This window comes from Mytilus trossulus, chromosome 14 (genome assembly GCF_036588685.1).
Source record: "Mytilus trossulus isolate FHL-02 chromosome 14, PNRI_Mtr1.1.1.hap1, whole genome shotgun sequence".
Lineage (NCBI taxonomy): Eukaryota > Metazoa > Mollusca > Bivalvia > Mytilida > Mytilidae > Mytilus > Mytilus trossulus.
This window is the reverse complement of record NC_086386.1, coordinates 10,498,722-10,522,619: the sequence shown is the minus strand read 5'-3', so window position 1 is coordinate 10,522,619 and position 23,898 is coordinate 10,498,722. Positions and strand designations below refer to the sequence as shown.

Genomic DNA, 23,898 nt, shown 5'->3' with positions numbered 1-23,898 from the left:
AACACAGTTACTGTTAATCATTCCAGCAGCTTTTTGTATATTTCTATAATACATATCAATTCTGTTACAGTTCCTCTTGTTACAAGACGCATAATATAAGGAAAGAAAATAAGTCATTCCCTTACACTCTGCATATGTAAGGAGAGGTTAAATTCCCCAGTCAATGAATAAGTTCCTTTATCAAAAAATGTATCAATTTAAACCTGCAGAAACTAACGGTCTCTTGGTAGCATTATAGATATTACGAAATAGCATGCGTACAATAATATTCATCGATCTCATAATTTTGACCACCATAACCAACATAATGTAATAAAAGTTATGAGCACAAATACCACTTATCACCTGGTATTTATGTTAAAAAACATTGTTTTTGTCCTGTTACTTGACACGTTTTACTAAAGATAGCTATCTTTAAAAAAAAACCGAAGATCTAATTAGGACGCCAATATTCTCCTACATCATTATTACATGAAAGAACAATACAAACTGTCAAGATTAGTGATTTTATTAAAATGATAAACCCAATATTACAATGTAAGGTACACATTTAAAGAAGGGTGATATCATTTCAAACGACAAGCAAATACTTAAACTAACTATAATATTACAGTTTGTAAATATCCATTACAGAAAAAGTTATCTATGAAACCAAACAGATAAAAACAGTTCTTATATGACAGTGTGCTAGAATAGTTAGTATACAGAATGTTTAACTATAAAAGGGAAGATGTGGTAGGATTGCCAATGAGACAACTCTCTACAAGTGACCAAATGACAGACAAATTAATAAAAACTATAGGGCATTGTACAGCTTCTAACACTGATAAAAACTCATTCTCAAATGTACATGGACGATAAAACGGAAAGAAAATCATTTTGAATACATATTTCAACTTAACTGAACAAACCAGTAATATTTATAACTATTTCTACCATTATCTAATGTAAAATAAATCTAATACGTTCAAATGATATGGTGAAAATGATAGGGATAACTATAGAAGAATGTTTGTATTTATAAAAAGGGTGCATGTCTAAATACTAATGGCATTTGGTACTGCCTGTGGACGAAGCCATTCATATGGAAATTCCCTCTTCTGATTCCTTTCATCAATTATTTTACCAACTTCTTGTAATTTCTGTCTAAACCTACAAATAGTAGTTGAATTGAGAGATGGTGATAATGTGACAGGATGTTTGACATTATATCGAGAACAAAATCATATTAAGTATAAAAGACAACATGGCCCCGTTAAATTTGTTAACACTGTTCTGTAATATAGCGTTTGTTATCAAATAGTTTTTCTATATATGTTGGCATTTGTTTTGTTGCATTTCAGTGTTTCTATTGTTTCTATGATTACCTCTAATAGTTGATGTGTTTCACCCAGTTTTAATGTGTGGCCCAAAGCTCAAATTGATATATTTTTTCTTTTCGAGCACTCCTTAATTTTGGCGTATTATAACTTGTTGTATATATCTCAAAAGAACTATATAAAGCATATAGAATCAATATAACCTTGATCTTTACCCAAATATATAAAGATTAGAACTATTGATAGATTTATACATTTTACTTTATTTCTCATACAACTTATATTTTGGAGAAAGAAAAAAATCCACCCATACAACCAAAACTATCTGTATTTTATTTCTTCTCCCAAAGCATTGCTGTGTTATTTGGCCTAAATGAAACGAAACGCATTTTTTAAAGGTGCCACGTTTGTAGAATACATTTTGTATATGCATACAGACGAATCCATGTTAATAAAAAATAAAAGTTCCAAAAAGGTGAATTTTAATGAATAAAATTATAACAAATATCTATGAAGGAGACAAAAATGTTCAGCCTCTTTTTTAAAATCATTTGAAAGGTTTTAAATATTACCTATTAACCTTACTTTTGATATTTATTAGATATAGAGCAAGTGCTTTCTTCTAAGGTCCATGTAACACTTTCCGAGAAATAAAGGGCATGTTTCTACCGACACAGACGTTTATAAAGAATGAACTTCCATTTAAATGACTTATTTTTTATATATTTTATAACAGCTAGTGTATGCTGTATGCCTGTAATCGATTAGATTTGTTTCAAAATCAATAAAGGTTTCAGCTTACTCTTCAACAATTTGTACTGCATGAGGATCTACAATAAACTGTTTCTCAAAGTGACCAAGGCTATCTGTTGCTTTGTCACTTAAAACTTTCGTAATCGACATCGTCTCCAAAAGCATTTCTCTTTTTGCAATTGTGTTTAGGATTGTTTCTAAAGCGACTGGACTCTGAAAAAAAACCATACATCCATATAGCTTTCAGTGGTAATTGTTTTGGAATATGTATTTTTGGAATATGTCCACGTGAAAAAATCAGTAATAGATATACTTGCATGTACTTATAGCTGGAATGAAATGGATGCTTCTAAAAAAAAAATCAGTCTATTGACTGTTAAACTAGCAGTAATTGTACCTCTTTAACTTTTCTAGATATATGACTGGCTAAAAAGCAACCGCTTGGAAACCTGTATATTCCATACTAGGTAGGCGGGATTGATTTCAATACACGGTTAGTAGTAGTTTTACGTCCCTTTATAAAAACAACCCGGTGATGTGGTCTAAAGGTTTCATTTGACGAAGAAATTGTTGATGAACACTTAATATAAATTCATAAAATGTTCTCCCTTTATGACGTCCGTACAGTGCAAACAGGCACAAACTCAAGGGCATACGATACAATACAGTTTCGATCCCACGATGAAGTTTTGAAAAGTTTCAAATATGCAATAAAAATATCTCTTTTTGTATCAATTTAAGAGATAATTGGGGTCGAAATTTACGACATTTCGTTTTCATTTTACATGTCTGCCCTTTGAATAGACGTGATGAACTTTTTGGTTTCAAAAGGTATTCACAAGCGGATTTTCGTTTGTATAACAATTCTTTTGAAATAACTTTTTTTTAACAAAGTATCAGGATTACAGAAAACAAAACAAAAAACATTATTATACCAAATGTCCTATTAAAAAAGTGGGGTTCACGAACTTGTCTTCAAGTTAGAGCCGTTTAAATGATGAAAATCATTCGACACATGCAATATTTTCAATATGTCACAGTTTGACGACACGAAAATACCAGTTTACGTTAAGAACGTCGTTACCTCTCCTGAAACTGTATCGATTACCCTTAAAGTATTAAAAGACCATGTTTATCACTAATAGGAAATGGACAGTGACAATTAAAAACTTGTTCCCCATGTGTGTCGATTTTTGACATTGTATGTTAATATTTTGCTTGATGTATATACATTTAAATCTCTAAGTTCTCAATATTTTCATATTGATTATACAGGGCCCCTAAAAATGACCAGTGTAAAACGATTCAAACGGGAAAACTAACGATCTAATATATATAAAAGCACGAAAAAAAACACTTTTAAACCACACCAACAAATGACAACTTCTGAACATCAAATTCCTGACTTAGGACAGATCCAAACCAATGCAGCGGGTTTTATATTTTAGTATGTATCAACCTTCACCCTTACCTGAAACAATAGTGAAAAATTACAACATAGGGAAGCATAATATAAAATATAAATTCATATAGATTAACTGAATCAAAAGCTATTTTAACACTAGTGAACATACACTGAAAGAATAAATTTGATGTATGATACAATGTAAATACAAAATCAAAAACATAAGGCAACAGTAGCATACCGCTGTGAGATGTTTAATTGTATTTTATTTTAACAAAACTAATTCGAATGGAAACTTCTTCAGTCAACATAAAATTCACATACCTTGTCTGTCGGGGGCTTTCCAGACAGATGGTATGGGTAATTAAATGGAGCGCCATATTCATCATACTGTTCGAAGTTTGCTGTGGCATGTCCAGCACTACACGTGTAGATTATGGCTGTCACTGTTATAACAAGCTGGTCTGTTGTTTTAAAATTGCCATTACCAGGTACTCCCTGCAAGACAGGATTTATAATATATATCAATCTGCGAAATAGCTCTATTAGATTAGATTAAGAAAACAGACATACACATATATGTGTAGTTGACTTAATTAAGCAACTTCAACATTTATTTTATTGTTTGTTCATGAACTTATAACTTATTATCAAAGGTACCAGGATTATAATTTCGTCTACATAAGACTCATAAGTGACGCCAACTTTTAGATGTTTTTTTTCATCTAATTGTTCAAATCGTACAAAAAAATCACATCTAATTTTCTAATTAACACAAATCTAGTATTTATATTAATATTTTCCATAATCAAAAACTATCTTAATGTGTAATCTATATAGTAATAAGTTTTCCAGAAAGAAAAAGAACGAACATTTATAAAATATTGAAATATTGTGTATTTTATGATTATGCTATCTTTTTATAATTTACCAACCAGAATTCCGACGCCACCATCATCTCTTGACTTTACAAGTTCTGCTCCCCAATTCTGTAGTTCATAATCTGCAGTCAATGAACCCTCTGTTGCTGTTTTAAAAAGAAAGTGTATACTCAGTTGCAACATAATTACTATATATCATGATTACATTGTATTAAAGAAGAATGCATTGTTTCAACATATTAATTCTATTTGTATGAATGTTCAAAACAGATGACAGTCTTAGCATTTATACGCGGTTTCGAGCCGAGTACAAATGAAACATGTAAATTGTAGGACATCAGTTGTTTACCAATGTTCAAACCAACGGGGATTTAACGGCATTATGAAAATACTTCAGTCAAATATCGCATCAACACAACAACAAATGGAAGTTTTTAACGACCTTGACTAGCTATGCAGCCCTTGCACGGTCGGCTTGCATCAACACATGAGAGTAATCAGTACTATAAAATTTCAGTTTTCGAGCATTTTGTGTTTGCTTGGACATTTTGACTGTTTCTATGTTAACGGCGGACATTTGAAAATTCGAAAATCATTAACCAATTTATCTATCTGTAACTGCCAATTATAATTGATATTAAGTTTCAAAATGGTTAAATTACAAAAAAAAAGAAGTGAGCAGAATATGAGAATGGCAAAGGCAAATATTAAAAAACGGAAAAAAGACAAACGATGAATCAAATAACTACATATTGAACAAAGAACGGAACAAGACATAAGAAGTGATATCATGTGTTCCTAAAGCATAAGCAGGTCTTGCATGACAAGTGTAACACGTCGTGTTACTCGTGATAATATTTCAAAGTTAACAAACACATATGGAATCATGATTAATAATGTAAAAAAAAAAGCAGACAGAAGACACCGAAAGGGCTATCAGAATACATAAGACGAAAAATACCGAACATAACAGCGAAAGGACTATTTTATAAATAGTTAATGTGTTTCCCTCGGTTTTATTTTATAACCTGGATTTGTTTTCATTTAACCTATTTCTTACGATTGAAAAGCGCTATATAACTGTTGCCTTTATTTATATAGAAAACTAAAGACAGAGCAATTCCAACTAAATAACAAATCAGATACTTGAGTATTCATTTACTCATTATATAACTTACGATAGTAGAGTCCAACATATTTCTCAACATATGACTTAATGGCACCATACAATAAAAGTCCATCATCTCTGACATGATAGGCTCCTGTCAGTACAGACTGATCAAACACCTGTAATTAAATCATTGTTCTGAATCAGGACTAACAGGTACATTACTTATAATAGACGCATGTTTTAATGACGGTTAATTCAGTAATCTAAATCACATCGGATACAACAAATTCGGTGAAGAAATATATTGAAAAAAGTAAAATCACAAATATACTGAACTCAGAGTAGGATCCAACCGGAAATTCCATCCTCACATGACAAAATCAAATGATTTATACGTTAAAAGAAGTTCTTTGTTAATAGTCAAAATGTCTTATGATTCGTCAACATTTGTTTTTGTATCTTTTTATACAACGCTAGCTTTAAATGTATTTAAACTTCAATATTTTATAAACAATTGAATTTTACCCCTCGGTTTTTCAAATTTTCTGGAAGAGTTCCATGTAAATCCAGTCTCCACCATTCCATACTAAAAAGTACAAATATATTAATATTTTCAAATAAATTATTTAACTCAAATTAAATTTCTTTTATTGACGTTTGAGAAGACAAATAAATGGATTTATGTTTTCGGAGGCACTGATGTAGAATTGAGTTATTCACTAAAACTAGTTCATACATAACTATACCATATTCATGCCGGTTAAAGCATTAAATTAGCAGCAAAAGTTTAACTTATTGCTTGACATGTACATATAGTTATACACCTTGTATTATACAATAAAAACATATTTTGTTTAAATTCAACAACATGTTTGTAGACGAAACGCTCGTCTGGCGTACATACAAAATTTAGTTCTGGTATTTATGATGAGTTTATTTGATATAAACCTACCTCTTTCTCATGATATGAAAGGTGCCATTTATTCCTGCATTGGAAACTTTATCTATGATACCACCTGGTTTAATCAACGACACAAGTGCAAGACTGAAAAATAAAAAAAACATTGTGTGTATATATATAAAACAAATGTGTCGTTCGTGTCAACTAGACAACTATCTACCGAATTTCAAAGCGTGTAAGCAATTATAGGCAATCGTACGACCTTCAACAATGAGAAAATCCCATACTGTATGGTCGGCTATGAAAGGCACCGAATTGAACAATATGAAACAATTTAATCTGGCAGATCACAACAATGTCTTAAAGATGTTTGTAGATTAAAGTTGTAATTATCATTTACATTTTGTTTTCAGGGATCGTGCAACTATAATAACATATATTTATCTTGATTTTTGTCAGTTTTTGTGGCCTTCCTCTTTTGAACTTGCCTTTGAAATCTGTGCATTGGTATACTATTTTACTTTTTGGAATTTTGGTCCTCAATGCTCTTCAACTTTGTACTTGTTTGGCTTTATAACTATTTCGATTTGTAGACTGAGCCTCAACAATGAGTTTTATGTAGACGAAACGCGCGTCTGGCGTACTAAATTATAATCCTGATACCTTTGATGGATAAGTATACATTATTTTGTAAGTGCATAATAATTGTAGCCTTGAGTTTTGTCAATTTTAACTTTTTGACCTACGCTTTTTAGAAAAAAATGCCTCGAAATTGGGTATTACTGTTTCACATTTTAATCATACGTGTCGATAACAGGTAATTATTTCACCACTGCAATGAAGATGTTAAAACAAATCCAAGTTTTATTCAACATTCAATAATTTTAGTAATTTTATACTGCATCACAAAAGATGTACGATAAATTCTGCAACTATTTTATATATATAGGATAGGAAACTATAAATTTCGTCTTAATTGCTATATGTGTCCACAAATTTAACGGACTTGCACTCAAATCGTCTGTCAGAATAGATCAAATACCCTAAATAAATTTGATTTGAGAAATAAGTTATTATGATTTTATCTTTATTCTATATACACAATGTATCTGTTAAATGAGAATTATATATGTGTGTGTGAACATTCATATTTTATTTTTACAAAGGTTAATTTTAAACAAGGTTTTATTCCTTATAGATTTTAAACAATTTTCTGTGTCTAAATTACATAAATGTATTATATAAATATATTTCGATGAATAAACGTACCTGTCAATAGCCATGAGAAACAAAAAGTGTGGTTGCAGTAATTTCATAATTGGATGTTGAAGCGCAAGGTTTCTTTTTGTCGCGACACTTATTCCTTCCATCATCAAATGGGTAAAATCTGAAACAATAATACAAGATGAATACACATATGTAGTGTTTATAGATAACAATGAACTAGGTGAGAAGTTCCTAAAAATATTATCTTAGACGGATTATGTATTTTTTATGTACCTTTGTATTCTTTATGACTATATGCTTATTAAACTGCTTGCACTGACTGCAAACTATTTTTTTAGATTTCTTTCAAATAAGTTTAAAGTTCAAGCTCAGTTGCTCTCACATTACGGAACATAACAAAATATTATTTGACTGTTCCTAAAGAAGTATTTATGGATTTAAGGTGGTTTGGAGTATACATTTTCAATAATAGAATTTGTTCATACATTGTCAAAATGTAGTATACATGTATATTGTTATATGTTAAAAAGTATAAACAAAAATTTGTCACTGGGCTCTGGTGTTTGTTGTTACACATCGCTACCTTATATGTTATGTTTATCATACGCATTCCTAATAAAAGTGAACCAATAAAACAGCTGCGGAAGCAACAAGTTTGTGAATAAATGTATTGTTCAATGCTTTCAACATCATATTAATAAGTAAAATCACAAAAATACTGAACTCCAAGGAAAATTCAGGACGGAAAGTTCCTAATCAAATTGCAAATCTTAAAACACATCAAACGAATGGATAATAACATATTCCTGATTTGTCACAGGCATTTTCAAATGTAGAAAATCGTGGATTGAACCTGGTTATTTGTTTTGCTATTGAATTAGTTGTTTTGTTAATATAAAAAAGAAATTGTGGTATAAATGCCATGATACATCTCTCCACAAAAGACCAAGATAACACAGAGAGTAAGCATGTTTTGGGCACACATATGACAAACGTGACTAAGAAATAAATATAACAATCAGTGCTTTACAGCATCGGATCCAATGCGACAACGGTTATGTTTATACTGTTAAACGTTATAATGAAAATAACAATATGTCACTTCAAAGTTACATTTGATTGTCTTAATCTTAGTTTATAATTTCTTAGAACAAACTGATCTACCTAGCACATTATATAAAATTGAAATATATATGTATAATATATTATTTATACTTAGATGAGTCAGAGATTGGTGATATGTAGAATCAGCCAGATTGTACCACATTTTTGCCAACATCCAGGTATACTCAGGATCTGATCGTAAAAACACCTGTTTAAAAAAAAGACATTCATACAAATGTTTTGTCCATGTCTTATTTATATAACAACCCTGAAATCAAAATTCAAATTTTATGTAACTTTATATTGAATCTACAGCGCCTTTGGTGGCCAAGTTGTGTAAGAAGTAGAAGTTAATTTAATCAAAACAAAAAGACATTCACAACCAACATGTGGAATGGGGAAAAATATAGAAAAAAACCTGTACATGGAAAACAAAATTACGGGTAAACTGCTATGTGAAAATGCAATAGTTCATAGTTCGTTTAATGATTATTATTGAATTTGATTTATCTAAACAGATGTGTCTGCGATTGCAATGCTTGATAACCTTTTAAGATAACACAAGATAATCGTTTTGAACTTAGAGGTTTTGATATACTTATTATATTTCATGTAAGTATGTTTTTTAAAGCACAATCTGGATTTTGATTCATTTAATATCAAACATAATATATTTACATTTTAGTACCATGAGGCAGTTTTAATCAAATAAGTACATAATTATGTACAAATATGGGTTATAGGCTCAAACTACTTCAAGTAGAAAAGGTAGATAAGTTAATATATATTTTGATTTGTAGGTTGGTCATGAAAGGTTCACACCTCAGGCTAACGTGTAGTTATAAAAAAACTCCAATTATTTTATTTTAAAAATCAGTTAGTCTTTTTTATGTCATGGTCATTTCCGTTCGATATTCATGCTGTTCAGTGTAAGCCAAAGCTCCGTGTAGATGACTGTAGCTTGACCTATATTGGTTTGCTTTTACATTGTTACTTGGGTGGAGAGTCGTCTTATTTGCACCCATACCACATCTTCCTATATCTAATTATTGATATCCTGATGAAATTGAAAAAGGTTTAAATCACTTACAGGGTTACTTGGTACTTTCTTTTGGAACAGCTGTATGGCTATTGGCAGAAGACAATTGGCATCGTTAAAATAAAACATGGCCAAGGGACAAGTCATCTGCAAGGACAAAGAAGACACATCAGTAATAGTGTTCTACTTTGTTTGTTATTACTAAAATTGAGAAAGGAAATAGTGAATGTGTCTAAGCGACAACCACCAGACCATAGAGCAGACAATAGCCGAAGGGCACCAATGGGTCTTCAATGTAGCGAGAATTCCCGCACCCGTAGGTGTCCTTTTGCTGGCCCCTAAAAATATGCATACTAGAACAGTGATAATGGACGTCATACTAAACTACTAAACTCCGAATTATACACAAGAAACTAAAATTAAAAATCATACAAGACTAAAAAAGGCCAGAGGCTCCTGACTTGGAACAGGTGCAAATCCGAAAATACACTTTTTTACCTTGCTTTTTTTATTTTGCTTTTTTATCTTTGTCAAGAAGGTCAAACGCAGCGTTCAATTGAATTGAAAAGTTATAAATTTCTGTCGCGCTTTTCTTGCTGTACAATCTTCAGCAATGATGTTATCTATCTACACTCTTTTCAGGTTTAATGTGATAGATGTACTTAAATATAGTAGTTGATTTACTACAATTTCCGTAAAAAAATGTATCATATTTTTGAGACAATTATGGATTTAGTGATATTTGATTTCGCTGATGAAATCTATTATAAATTTGGATATAGTATAGATCCATTTCATTGACATCAAGATATTAACTTGTACATTATATTATAACTCATATATGCTCATCAGTAGTGACGTCTTCTGCTCTGCAAAATTCACCAACGATAGAAATCTGCATACAATTACAATGCGTCAATCGGTATATTTACATATCGCAATGAAAACAAGTTAAGCATTAAATTATCACTTACTATAAGATTTTCGGTCCTGGTTGGACAATCTTCCAATATTGCCAGGTTTGTCAGGAACAGCCTTTTACCTTCAATGGCCTGTTTTAATGTCTTGCCTTCTAGAAACGGTTTGATCATGTCTTCTGTGACTGCAAAACTATGAAATAGCAAAACGGAGAAAAAAAGAGAAAAAGATTTAAATCTTAAAATTTTCAGTAGGGTAAAATATATTGAACAAGGTAACATTTTTTGTTTTTACATTTGGGACTCAATTTTGAATAAAACATGTAAAATACAATTGGAACATGCATGTATAGAAGAAACAAATTAACAATTTACAAAAAATACAAAAATGAAATTAGACTAATTAGAAGACTGCTAATGCTGACTTCATCCTTTTTCGAATATTTAAAAACACCAGCTTACTTTTCGGGTATCGCGGTACACATTTCAATTATTAATGAATTCAGGCAGCTAATTCTCTGACGTCCGAACTTCTTGTCATCGTTGAAATATTTTGAACCCTGAAAAAACACAAGAGATAATTGTATTAAATTCTTAGCCTTCTTATAATGTTACTATTATTGATCAAAGTTGATCGAGCCAAACTCTTCGAATGCACATAATTATTCACGTGATTTCGTCGTTTGTAAGTTCAAGTGTTGGAATTCTAGTTCGCGAGGATATCTGCAACTCAAGTCTACGTTTCGGTACTGTCATGATGTATATTATACCTTTACTCAACGCTTCTATTCATAGAAATTGTAACATTATTTTTAAACTCATTTTTCATTTATTTCTAGCAAAATAACTTTTCCGAATTTGGTTAATTTTATTTATGGTACTCGTTAGTTAAACAGCTCCTTGCCTTTAGAAAAAGAAATCATGACTGTTTAGACAATGCCCTGCTGTCAATAAATATCTGCTGTCTATGTCCAGACTGTCCAGTAGCTATTATTTATTTATACCAATAGTTATCAAAGGTACCAGGATTATAATTTAGTACGCCAGACGCGCGTTTCGTCTACATAAAACTCATCAGTGACGCTCACACAACAACACAATAATGAATTGAATTATCTAACAGCTACTCAACAGTGCTCTAGTAATCACAATCTCAATGTTTAAACAGACATAACTTTACAACAGGAAAATAAATATGAACTATTCAAAATATCTTACTGATGTTTTAAGATCAACATGACCGTTTGAAATTCCATTTTCATAACTTGTGATAAACATATTTAGATATACAATAATATTTTTTTGTTTTAAAAATAAATGATGACGTTACTAATGAGTCTTATGTAGACGAGACGCGCGTCTGGTTTATTAAATCATAGGCATAATATCTTGATAACTATTAACAATGATTACCTGTTATTGTTACTGTTTATCACACTCTCGTTAGAAGATATACGTATTTGATCTACAAGAAGTTACCTGTGGAACTCCGAACGCTTTAGTATACACGGTTTTGACGTCGTAAACTTTCTTCCATTCTTTTCCTTTTCCCTTTTTTGTCAGTTTAAGGCTTTCTATTTCAAACTCAGCGAGTTTCGAAAGCAACACGTCAAACTATAAACAGCAAAAATTATGTTTAGTTTTTTTGGAAAACTATATGTTATATAAATAAGAAGATGTGGTATAAATGTCAATAAGTCTGATCAAAACAGACGTCCACTTTCTATCTACCAGCGCAAGTGGATAGTGGAGTCTTGTTTTAATCAGAAAGAGTGCCAATGAGACTTCTCTCCAGCAAAGTCACAATGTATAAAACGTCAACAATTATACATCAAAATATGGCCTTCCAGCATACTTCATTTAGTCTTTGAGTGTATTTTGCTAAAGAGATTTCAACACATGAGGTTTGACGAGGTTTGACTTCCTGTCAGTTCGTCTTTATTTTATGTCTTTAATGCTGAGTACGGGTGAAAATTGAAAACTAACTGTTAAGAAAAGTGTGAAATTTATATTGCCTTGTATTTAACTAGTTATTTGCTTTTCTAGCGAATTCAGATCTTGATCTGGTTAGTTTATTTTCCTCTGAATTTAACACTTTGTTCTTATATTGTTTAGAGTGCTCAGCTGTATACGAATAAAAGGGAAGTAGGGAATGAATTAAAATAACTCATTCGGACCGTGTACTTCATAACAACATTTATAATGTCTCCTAAATATAACAACCATTATTAACAATTGTACTATCTATAAAATCAGAACAATTAAAGTATACATATGAAATGCACAAATCCAAATATACTTCGTCCCATACACAGTTAGATTTACATGCACCATATTTTATTGTTATATTTGAAGAATGATTAAATTTCTTTTTAGTTTTAGGTACTCCGTTGGCAGTTGAAAGCTAAAGTGCAAATCTCTTTAAGGTGTCTGGCCAATACGTACGTCAACACTAATTGGATATCAACAATGCATAGAAAATAATGTGTTATGAGACCCACCAATTACGAAATGATGCGTTTAAGCAGTTTCAGAATACATGTTTTTTTATCTTAACATTTGTAAGTACGACACTTACAAAATAATGCCATGAAAATGTCTCATCCTCTGGTAGTACTTTAACCTGAAAATACAAACATTTAGTATCAAGACTTTTGGTCATATCATATGCCAGATATAGTACATTTTTATTAATGTAGTTTTGCTTACTGCATCTACCTATTTAAAGATGCTTGGTTTCATGATTCACAACATCTTTGTTACGTTCGTTAAAGTGTTTGTGTTTAACGAAAAAAATACATTTTCGTTGAAACAAACTCCTGTTCTAGCCTTTTATTATTTTAAGGAGCCTACTATGACTTTACTATGGGATTTGTTTTTAGCTCAGTGTTAAAGGCTGCATTGTGATGCATTGCAGAAGAAGCTTGTCTTGTCAGTACGAAACAAATGTCGCTCCGTTTGGGGGTTGTGCGACTTTTTATTCTTGTATTCTAGTATTCTAGTTGGGTTCTGTTTTTAGATTTTTGAGTTTTTTCCAAAATGTAATTAACTCCGTACCTGAGCAGGTAGTCCAGATATCTTAACATCTAGCTGATATTCCTTTTGTAAGACTTGCATTTCAAGCCTTCTTGATTCTTTCATATGGTCGTTTTGCGGTAAAGTAGTTTCATTAACGAAAAAGTAATGATGGTTTTCTTTGATCCATTTCAACGCTGGAAATACGGTTGTGAAACTGTTTTCCTTGTTGGTGACTTCAATCCAATCTAGGTACCAGTTGGTACTGGAACCATTGTTGTCTCGCCACAGTTCGATTTTCTGGACTTCGGAAATGTGAACTTCAGATTTGATAGAAAAGCTTTCAAACTTTCCTCTTTTAAAATCACTTTTTAAAAAATTAGAAAGCTTGTATTCTTTTGTTTGGATTTCATCTGTTCCATAAAGTATTATATAGACATGAGCATGCGTTCCAGCTCCCTTTTTGTCTCCAGTCTGCACCGTTATATTGTACTTAGTTACTGTACCTGAAATGTTTAAAAGGACATTTCCATTACACGAGTGGAACAGATCTTTTGCTTTATAATTTGATACACCAGACGCGCAATTCGTAGATATAACCCTCATTTCCATAGGGCGTACGTGCGTTCGTCTGTAATTTCACCTCAACTTGTATTTTATCAATTATCTTTTGACAAGAACTGTTGTGATCAAATTAAGGTCCGTTTTCATTATTATTATGTTTTTCTTTTTTAACAGGACAATAATAGGCACTGATACTAGAATGCGTAATTGTGCATTGTAGTGTATGACCTTGAATTGCTTTAAGGGGGTTCGCGGGTCTAAATCATTTATATAGGATTTCTCTATATTTTTCTATAAATGAACTTTATCTTAAAGTCAATAGTAAAATAAAATAAAAAAGTGGGGTCACCGTTCATTTGCGCTCACAATATGCCTTCGAAAGAAGCATACATTTTTGTAAAAGTGGGTTTTTACTGTTGAAGTAATAGGAGAAATAAAGTTAATATCGAAATAAAAAAAGAAGTTTATTACAGAAATCGCTCAAACTTTATAATAATTTAGTTTAAGTACAGCTTATGTAGAAATTATATTAAAAAATATAGGTCACCGATGAGTTGAAAGAGATATTTCAATTTTAAAGCCAAAAACTGGAATTTTTCCACCAAAGGGAGATAATTTGGAACTCTTTTAATGATGTATTCATGTTAAAAGTCATCTGGGGCCAACCCGAATTGATTGTTTTGAATGATTTTTGTACCATATGATAAAGTAACAACTACAAAAGGTAACAACTAAATTTTGTAATGAAAAACAAATGTTTATTTTTTTCTGAAATTTTTATACCCTCGAGCCTCCTTAAATTATGTTTTTGTTTGGTCTATCACGGAAAATTGCTGCATGTCTAAATACCGAATCGTAATCATTCAAGAAAACCAAATTAGTGCTTTAAGAGGTTTAAATTGAAAACAAAAAAATAAAATGTCTTTGAATATGTCCTCGTTTAATTCCTTAATAATTCAGCTGTACTGTTTACATGTCTATCAATTGTATCTACAAAATAAAGATTGCATTATATCCTGAATACGTTTTTTTTTCATTTTGTTTTGTTACTTTATCTTCTTTTTTATATTGATAATATCATTAACCTGATTTGTTGCGTGAGTGAATCTGTCTGATTGTGGTTTTATCAACATGATACATGAATGGAGTTCTAGGTATAAAGTAAATAGGGATGACGGATGACATTGTTTACATAACATTTAATAATGTCAGCATACTATTAGAAAAGTCACTGAATACATTGATGTTTTCGAACTTTAAATTACAAGCAACAATGCACATACTATGCAAAGATATATTATGTACCTATCGTATTTCAGTGTCGTATAGATTTGATTTATAAACAGATTAACTATAACTTGATTCTAGTATAGGGTCAATTTACTCATATATGACATTTTCATAAATTTTTAATAGGCATATATTTTTAGTAAGATAATTAATCATGACAAAGAGAGTTAAAGCTAAGTATAAAAAATGGTCATACATAAAAGAAAAGATAAAGTGTATGGGGGTGATAGAAATTTAAGATAAAGTAAATGATAGAAGAAATATTGTTTAATTTACCTTTGCCCTTGCTTTTCGACATGACTACTTGACAATTTCTTTTCCTTAACTAAAAATATACATACATACATATTATAATCAGTAAGGATGCACTTTCCTTAAGTTTTTTTTCATAAAAAGGACTATTTAGATCTTTTAAGTACTGCGTGCATCAAGTTTTAAAGTCGTAGACCTTATAACAATTCTTTACGTTGAATACTATAGATTTATTATTATTGATTTCGTGGTTGCAGGTGAAAAATGTTCAACGAAGTTATTAACTAATATAGGCATGTTTGTAGAATTTTTCAAAACATCTTATTTTCAACCTCTTAATTGGATTGCATGTATATTTAATGTAAATTGTCAAACCTTTAACTTTTTTACTAATTCAGTATAGAAAACAGTTCGTTTTTTTTTTATATATTTGCAGAACAGAAGGTTGCCGTAATTGTTTTAATTTTATATTCTGCCTTGAAACCTTTTTGATTTCGATTATCCAATATACAATACTAGCGGAAAAGTTTTGAATGCAAAGAATTCAAATAATAATGGTTTTTTTTACTGTAAGTAAGTTATAAGTTTTTATTTACCTTGAAATATTAGATCTTGTTTCCTCTTTGTTATGAATTAAACAATATGTTGATTGATGCTGAATTATTCTGAATGCCTGCTCACACTGACACGATGGATGCAGTTTTATACATTTAAATATACATCTAAATATGTTCCCTTATTTTTATTGGCTGATCGAGTCGCATGTTGTATAATGTCTTGTAAAATCCGTTTTAAAATAATCATTTAAATGCGTTCACTAAATTTTACATTTTTAACATATTTCATATCCGAATTCAGAACATTTATAGGTCATACAGAAACATTGTACATACTTGCTATAATTATAGAAGGAATCACATGGGAATTAAAAAAAAGATAAACCTCGATCAGATATTTGATAGTTACTTGAGTATTACAGTTGAAATATTAGAATATAATGTTGCAAAAATGTATTGGCACTCACACCACATCTTCCTATATCTATATAAGTAAGAAATATTAGCAATGAATTCTATACATAAATGTAACCCTTATACATTTAAAAAAAAATATGCGGATAAAATGACAAGGAGCTATTGACCCACCAATAAAGAAAACCAGAAAAATAGAAATACATTTACCCTATCATAAAGATGGTCGCTTGTTTTTACAATTTATTAGATATTTAAAACCTACACTTTTATCCTTGTTGTGCCATGAAAATATTGCGTGCGCTTATTCCTTCTTTTCAAAGTCATTTTAGAAAATTTGATAAAATCCTTATTCCTTTTTCACAGTTTTTTTTTAAGGTAAATAGGTGCAAATGTAACCCAAGAATAATTTCAAGCCAATTTGTCAATTGCTCATACATTGTATATATATGATAAAACTAGAGGCTCTAAAGAGCCTGTGTCGCTCACCTTGATCAATGTGAATATTAAACAAAGGACACAGATGGATTCATGACAAAATTGTATTTTGGTGATAGTGATGTGTTTGTAGATCTTAATTAAACATTCTTGCTGCTTACAATTATCTGTAACTATAATGAACTTTTTAGTGGAAAATGAAAGTGAAAATTCACAAATTTTATGAAAATTGTTAAAAATGTACTATAAAGGGCAATAACTCCTTAGGAGGTCAATTGACCATTTTGGTCATATTGACCTATTTGTAAATCTTACTCAGCTGAACATTATTGCTGTTTAAAGTTTACATTTATCTCTAACTATAATAATATTCAAGATATTGACCAAAAACAGAAAAAAAAAATTTAAACTAGATACCCCAATGATGATTGTGGTTAAGTTTAGTTAAATTTGGCCCATTAGTTTCAGAGGAGAAGATTTTTCTAAAAGATTACTAAGATCTACGAAAAATGATTAAAAATTTACTATAAAGGGCAATAACTCATAAAGGGGTTAACTGACCATTTCGGTCAAGTTGACTCATTTGTAAATCTTACTTTGCTTAACATTATTGCTGTCTACAGTTTATCTCTATCGATAATAATATTCAAGATAATAACCAACAAGAATGTGTCCTCAGTACACGAATGTCCCACTCGCACTATCCTTTTCAATGTTCAGTGGACTATGACATTGGGATAAAAACTCTAATTTGGCAGTAAAATAAGAAAGATCATATCAAAGGGAACATGTGTACTAAGTTTGCAGTTGATTGGACTGCAACTTCATAAAAAAACTACCTTGACCAAAAACTTTAACCTGAAGCGGGACAGACGGACGGACGGACGGACAAACGGACGAACGGACAAACGGACGAACGGACGAAAGGACTGCATTTTACCCCTATGTTCTATTTTAGCCATGGCGGCCATCTTGGATGGTTGGCAGGGTCACCGGACACATTTTTTAAACAAGATACCACAATGATAATGTTGGCCAAGTTTATTTAAATTTGGCCCTGTAGTTTCAGAGAAGATTTTTTTTTAAATTAACGACGACAGACGACGGACGACGACGACGACGACAGACGCCGGACGACGACGACGGCAGAAGCCGGACGACAACGACGACGACGACAGACGACGACGGACGACGGACGACGTAAGACGACGGACGCCAAGTAATGAGAAAAGTTCACTTGGCCCTCGGGCCAGGTGAGCTAAACAAAACATAGGACACGGACCTTTTTCGCATGACAATCGTTTTATTTCAATACAGAAGAATGAACATCCATAAGCTCTCAATGCAAAAATAATCTTTTGAAATAATTTGTACATTCTTTTAGCAGAGACTATGACTCTTCCTCAATCAAATTTTAATTTCCAAATTGAAACAGCATTTTTATTTCGGTTGGTCTACCAAATGTTACTGTTGTAGCTCTTATGACATTTAAATCAAATATAAAACTGGTATCCTCTTTAAGATATTATTCAAGTTATAACAATTCCAACTTTAAATGTTTTTACGAAACGTTTGATGCCATGTTCTCAAAGAAAAAAATCGTTTGAAACAAATGTAAATTGATGCAATTGAATGCGTTTTTTTACACACCTAATACCATTCATTTTTCTTTAGTTTGTCGCTTACAAATATATTTCACTGTCCAGGCGCTACTGGAGCATTACTATGGAATACCCTCTGAGTGGCCATGAACATACTCTGAATTTATTAAAACAATATTACATTCATTATGATAATGCATATTGATTGTTCCATATAATCAGTTAAAAAAAGTAAAAAAAAAAATACATTTTTGGTTTTCTTTTATTAAAAAATCATTCACATCTAAGCTTTTAGGTTTTGCTCTGAAACATAGTATGAATTGTAAATGCAAAAATCCTTAAACTGTCACAAAAAAAGCTAAAATCATAATGTCCATGATCTGATATTTTGTATCCAAATACTATCGGTTTTACTGATACCTTGTTTTTAAAAATAATGTTCCAAGGTATTTAAAAAAAAATACCTTTTAAAAAGGAATATGTTATGCAGTTGAATTTTTTAATTTTATATTCAGACTTTAAAAAATCACATTTACTCCATAGCAATTTTCCATAATTTAGAACAGTCAGGATAATCTGTTCAGCTGTGAAATTTAAATTATTCCATAACGACCAATAAATTCGTAGTGACGTCCATAATATTGATCAAGGATTTATTTCAATTCCACCATTTTTAATCTCTTAATTTAATTGCTACCTTGTGAGCATAATTTGATAAAATTACATTTCCAGTCCTTTTTGGTCAGTTAGGTCTTCGAAACAAAATATCAGATAATTGATCCGATACCTAAAGTAAAATTTGTTTCATCTTTTACCTTTATAAATCATATGATAAAAAACGTGAATTTGATTTTAGTTTTGATAAATCAAAGATTCCAAATTGTAGTAATTCGATACTTGATACCACATTTAGCCCTTACTTCCTGTTATATTAGTATACAATAATAGGTAATAAAAAGTGAATAATAGAGTAGGTGTATACTGAAGTTATCAATGAAAATCTACACTTTATTGTTATGACATACTTAAAGGATGTCCTGTTTACATAGTATCATATTATAGAAAATACGGAAAATATTTTTAACATTCTTATTCAAATATTCAAATATTTTTTTATAAGATTCTGTGAAAAAGGTAGCATGATTAGAATTACGGAAGTATTGCTATATTTAGAATTTTTGGTAAAGAAATGAAACACACATAATTTTTTTGTTTTGAATAATTTGCTAAACACGCAGACGTCTGTCCATTTATATAGCAATCAATCTTCCAGTATGTCGACCCACATTTGTTGCATAGTGTTAGGAAAATCATACAAAAACTGAACTCCGAGAAAAATTCAAAACAGAAAGTCCCTCATCACATAACAAAATCAAAGAATAAAACTCATCAAACGAATGGATAACAATTGTCATATTTCTAACTTGGTACAGGCATTTTCAAATTTAGAAATTGGTGCATTGAATCTTGTTTTATAGCGCCAAACCTCTTACTTTCCCGTGTCTCCAATCAAGTATTGTGAAATATTATAATCTCAACAGTATGAATATTATAAGGATTGACAAAATGATGACCTTTGTCATTTTTTTTCAAAATCATACATACAGAGTACAAAGCTTGTTCAGTTAACTTCTCCTACAGTTTTCAAACAAACGGAACTCAATGTTGTGATTTTACACATGTTAGTTTATCAGATGAGTTCTTATAGTCAGATTGCGATTTTTACTTTAATTTTGTAATTAACCTGATTGATGACATGATGGTGAAGTTTGTTTTTTAGTAGTCAATCATTAATGAAACAGATGATATAAAAAAAGAAAATTTGGTATGATTGCCATTGAATCAACTGTTTACAAGAGACCACAATGACACAGAAATTCACAACTATAGGTAACCATTTATCTCGAATCTTGACATACATCAAGAAATGGACATTGAGGGTCAGTCAAAAACCAAACTTAACGACAAAAGTGATTATGTTAACTTCCTAATTGTAATCTTGCAATAATTGTGTAGCAACACTGCAACAGGATTTTAAATATTCTTATTTTCTAATAATAATTATCTTCTTTTTTGTGTTTGTTCCTTATTTAAATTATATCAATACCGAGATCTCATTTTGTCGATTTTAAAGATAAAAAAACAATGTTTTCTCTTTCTGTCTGACTTATAAATTGCTTTTATATGAAAATAAAAATTTTGGCTTATAAATACATCCCAAAATTTTTATTTTTAAAGTTATTTATTACACACTTGCATGTATACGAAAATGTATGATTTTCTATTTAAACTTTTCTATTTGTTATTTTCAAGGTAGCTAAAAACAATAACCGTAGACGTAAATTTTTGAGTCATCTTTTATGAAGATTGTTTTCCCACATATAAACTCCTATCAATTTATCATGGGCAAAACGTGTGTATTGATTGCTCATATAAGTTGAAATTACAGGTTTTAGTATGATTTTAAACTTTTATGATTTTTGTACATTGAAAAACAATTTGAAGAGGTTTTCTTTAATTTTGTTTTGAAATGCTTTAATTTTCCTTTTTATCTTACAATTCTTTTCTAAAACTGTCTTTTTTATTTCCCTTTTTTAACATATTTCATTCGATTTTGTTTAACTTTTAAAAACCCACTTCATTCGGAATGCTTTAATAAAGAAATATAATCAATCATTTGTAATCTTGTCAATGTATGGTTTACCTATTGAATTATGTTTACATGAAACTGTTTTTTTTTCGACTATGAACAGAATATAGTAACTGTTCTTTTTTTCATCTTATATGTAGTTGATATGTTTCCCTCGGTTTTATTTTTTTTAAACCGGATTCATTTTCTCTTAATCGATTAATGACTGTTGAACAGCGGTATACTATTGTTGCCTTGTTAATATACTTCTTTTTTTTTTTAAATTTTACCAAAATCTATACCTTTGAATAAAGTCTGGTTTGTTACATTATTTAAATATTTTTTCTAAATTTAACCATCTAAATGTATATGATAAATAATTCACATGCTTGATTATCATCTCCAAAATATGTTTTCTAAACTTTGAATTGGTTCTTTTCCAAGTTTATATTTTCAAATTTATCTTTTGAAATTTTAATTTTAAGAAAGAGAATGGAAAATATAGGAAATATAGCAATGAGACAATAACCAAATTAAAGAGCAGATAACATCCGAAGTCCACCAGCAAGAAAATCCTAGACCCGGAGGCAGTCAACAGCTGTGTGCAAGTTCAGTGAAAAATGACATAAAACTTAACTTTAAAACATCTAAATGAACTAAAATTCAAAAACATACAAAACTAACAAAGCTCCTGACTTGGGACAGGCGCTAAACATGCGGAGTTAAACACGTTTTGTGAGATACCAACCCTCCCCTATACCTCTAGCTAATGCAGAAGCAAAATACACACATCGATACGCACAATAAGACTCCGAGAAGAAGAAAAAAGAAGTCCGAGTCCGGTGTCAGAAAAGTTAACAAAAGAAACTAAGCAAAATGACACTAGCAGTTACTGACAAACCAGCTCCAGACCTCAATTAATCTAATTGATAGATCAGGTCTTCATCATATGAAAATCAAGCACAATCCCTCCCGTCAAGGGTTCAGTATCATCGCATCATAAAATGTATGAGAAGAACATAACATGCATCGTGCCAACAAATGGTTTTGGAATACATATGTTTTTTTCTGACGGAAAGACCCTATGATTGAATCAATATTAATACAAAATGTACCAGCCTGTATAACATGACAACAGTGTTGTAACGGTACTCCTTCCGAATAAGTTTGCTTGAAGATTTGATTATCTTTTGAAGAAAATTGCCATAACATATTAGATGTGAAATACCTGAATGTATAAGATGTCTGCATGTTGATTGATATTTAAGAATGATGTCATTGTAACGATGATCAAATTAAGTAAATGTTTTTACTAGTTTGTAAAATACATTTTCAATTAAAAAAATTATCAGGGCGAAAAAAAAATAATGAATCAACATGCATTATTGATTAACATATGTATTTCTGTCTTACGTTTTAGCTTGCTGACAAAAACACTAGAGTACTTATATCCTAATCTTTATCTGAAAACTAGTTGTTTTTAAATTCAGTGTTATTACTTACATGTGGCCGTAATGAAATATCCAATGTATCTCCTGCTTAAATGCATAAGACTGGATCTGTGATACAGCACGAGTCTTTATGATTTACATTTAAACTTGAATATTGATAGTTACAAAAACGAGATTGTAAAAAATAATAATTTATAACTCCTTTAATTGTTTTCGAGGAATACCCCTATTTATATCAACCTAGTAGGAATTTGATGAACTTGATGTGGTAATATCTATTATTTTAATGCGTAATTTGGTCAATTACAGTGACCACTTAAAAAGAATGAAGACGTTCGTTAAATTTCATTGTAATATTTGAGTATATGCATATGCTTGAAAACTATCAAGTGCACTTTCTGTTACTTTCCCAATAATTTTAAACGTTCTTCGATTACGTAAGTACATGTTTGTTCACTCCACCTCATTTTTTTATTTTGTTAGATATTCCTCTGGACTTATCTATATATATGTAGTACCATTAAACATCTATTCCCAATAAAACCTATTTTTCTTTAATATTAATTTTGTTACATATAGTTTTAAAAGTAATATTTGAAAATCATTCAAAAGCCTTGTTACTTTTCAGCGTTCTTGAAAGAAACAAATGTGCCGATGTTAAATGTATAAAATTTTCAATGGCTTCACTTAATTACGCTACAATTAAATTAGGGATATGAAAAGTATACATTATGAGACAGACAACACGAAAAATAGTAATAGCAATACCGTCAATTGTCGATTCTACGGTAGCGAATTTTCGTTCGACTGTCTCCGCTACGCGTCGCAAGTCAAACTGCATTTTCGACAGTCAAATCGACAATTGACAGTGGCAACTCTTCAACTACAGTACAGTTATTCCTTAGAAATTGCAAACATATGATTTCACAATTCCCAATTCCCGAAGTGATCCTACTGTCTATATGAAGGTGTTAGAAGTTGATAATTGTTTGTCCTATGTTATATACAGTCTACTCCCGTAATGTCAAAG

The 23,898-nt window shown here is 30.6% G+C and overlaps 1 protein-coding gene across 1 annotated transcript; it reads right to left on the bottom strand.

Moving 5' to 3' along the window:
- Positions 1 to 490: 490 nt before the first annotated feature.
- On the bottom strand, positions 491 to 15,899 carry LOC134695633 (allene oxide synthase-lipoxygenase protein-like). The gene is made up of 16 exons (XM_063556947.1): positions 15,803 to 15,899; positions 13,715 to 14,178; positions 13,236 to 13,280; positions 12,137 to 12,271; positions 11,120 to 11,217; positions 10,715 to 10,850; positions 9,792 to 9,887; positions 8,813 to 8,909; positions 7,640 to 7,757; positions 6,422 to 6,514; positions 5,995 to 6,055; positions 5,537 to 5,645; positions 4,413 to 4,504; positions 3,802 to 3,975; positions 2,122 to 2,285; positions 491 to 1,152 (listed from the first exon to the last, which is right to left on the bottom strand). Exons 1-16 carry the CDS (start codon positions 15,822 to 15,824, stop codon positions 1,038 to 1,040), a joined length of 2,019 nt encoding a protein of 672 aa, XP_063413017.1. The 5' UTR covers positions 15,825 to 15,899; the 3' UTR covers positions 491 to 1,037.
- Between the last annotated feature and the right edge of the window lie 7,999 nt (positions 15,900 to 23,898).

Excerpts from the sequence above, each read along its gene's own strand:
- LOC134695633 (XM_063556947.1), bottom strand. The coding sequence starts at position 15,824 with ATGTCGAAAAGCAAGGGCAAAG. Across the intron at positions 12,272-13,235 it reads CATTTTCATGGCATTATTTT|TTTGACGTGTTGCTTTCGAA; the intron begins GTAAGTGTCGTA and ends TGCTGTTTATAG. Across the intron at positions 10,851-11,119 it reads TGTACCGCGATACCCGAAAA|TTTTGCAGTCACAGAAGACA; the intron begins GTAAGCTGGTGT and ends GCTATTTCATAG.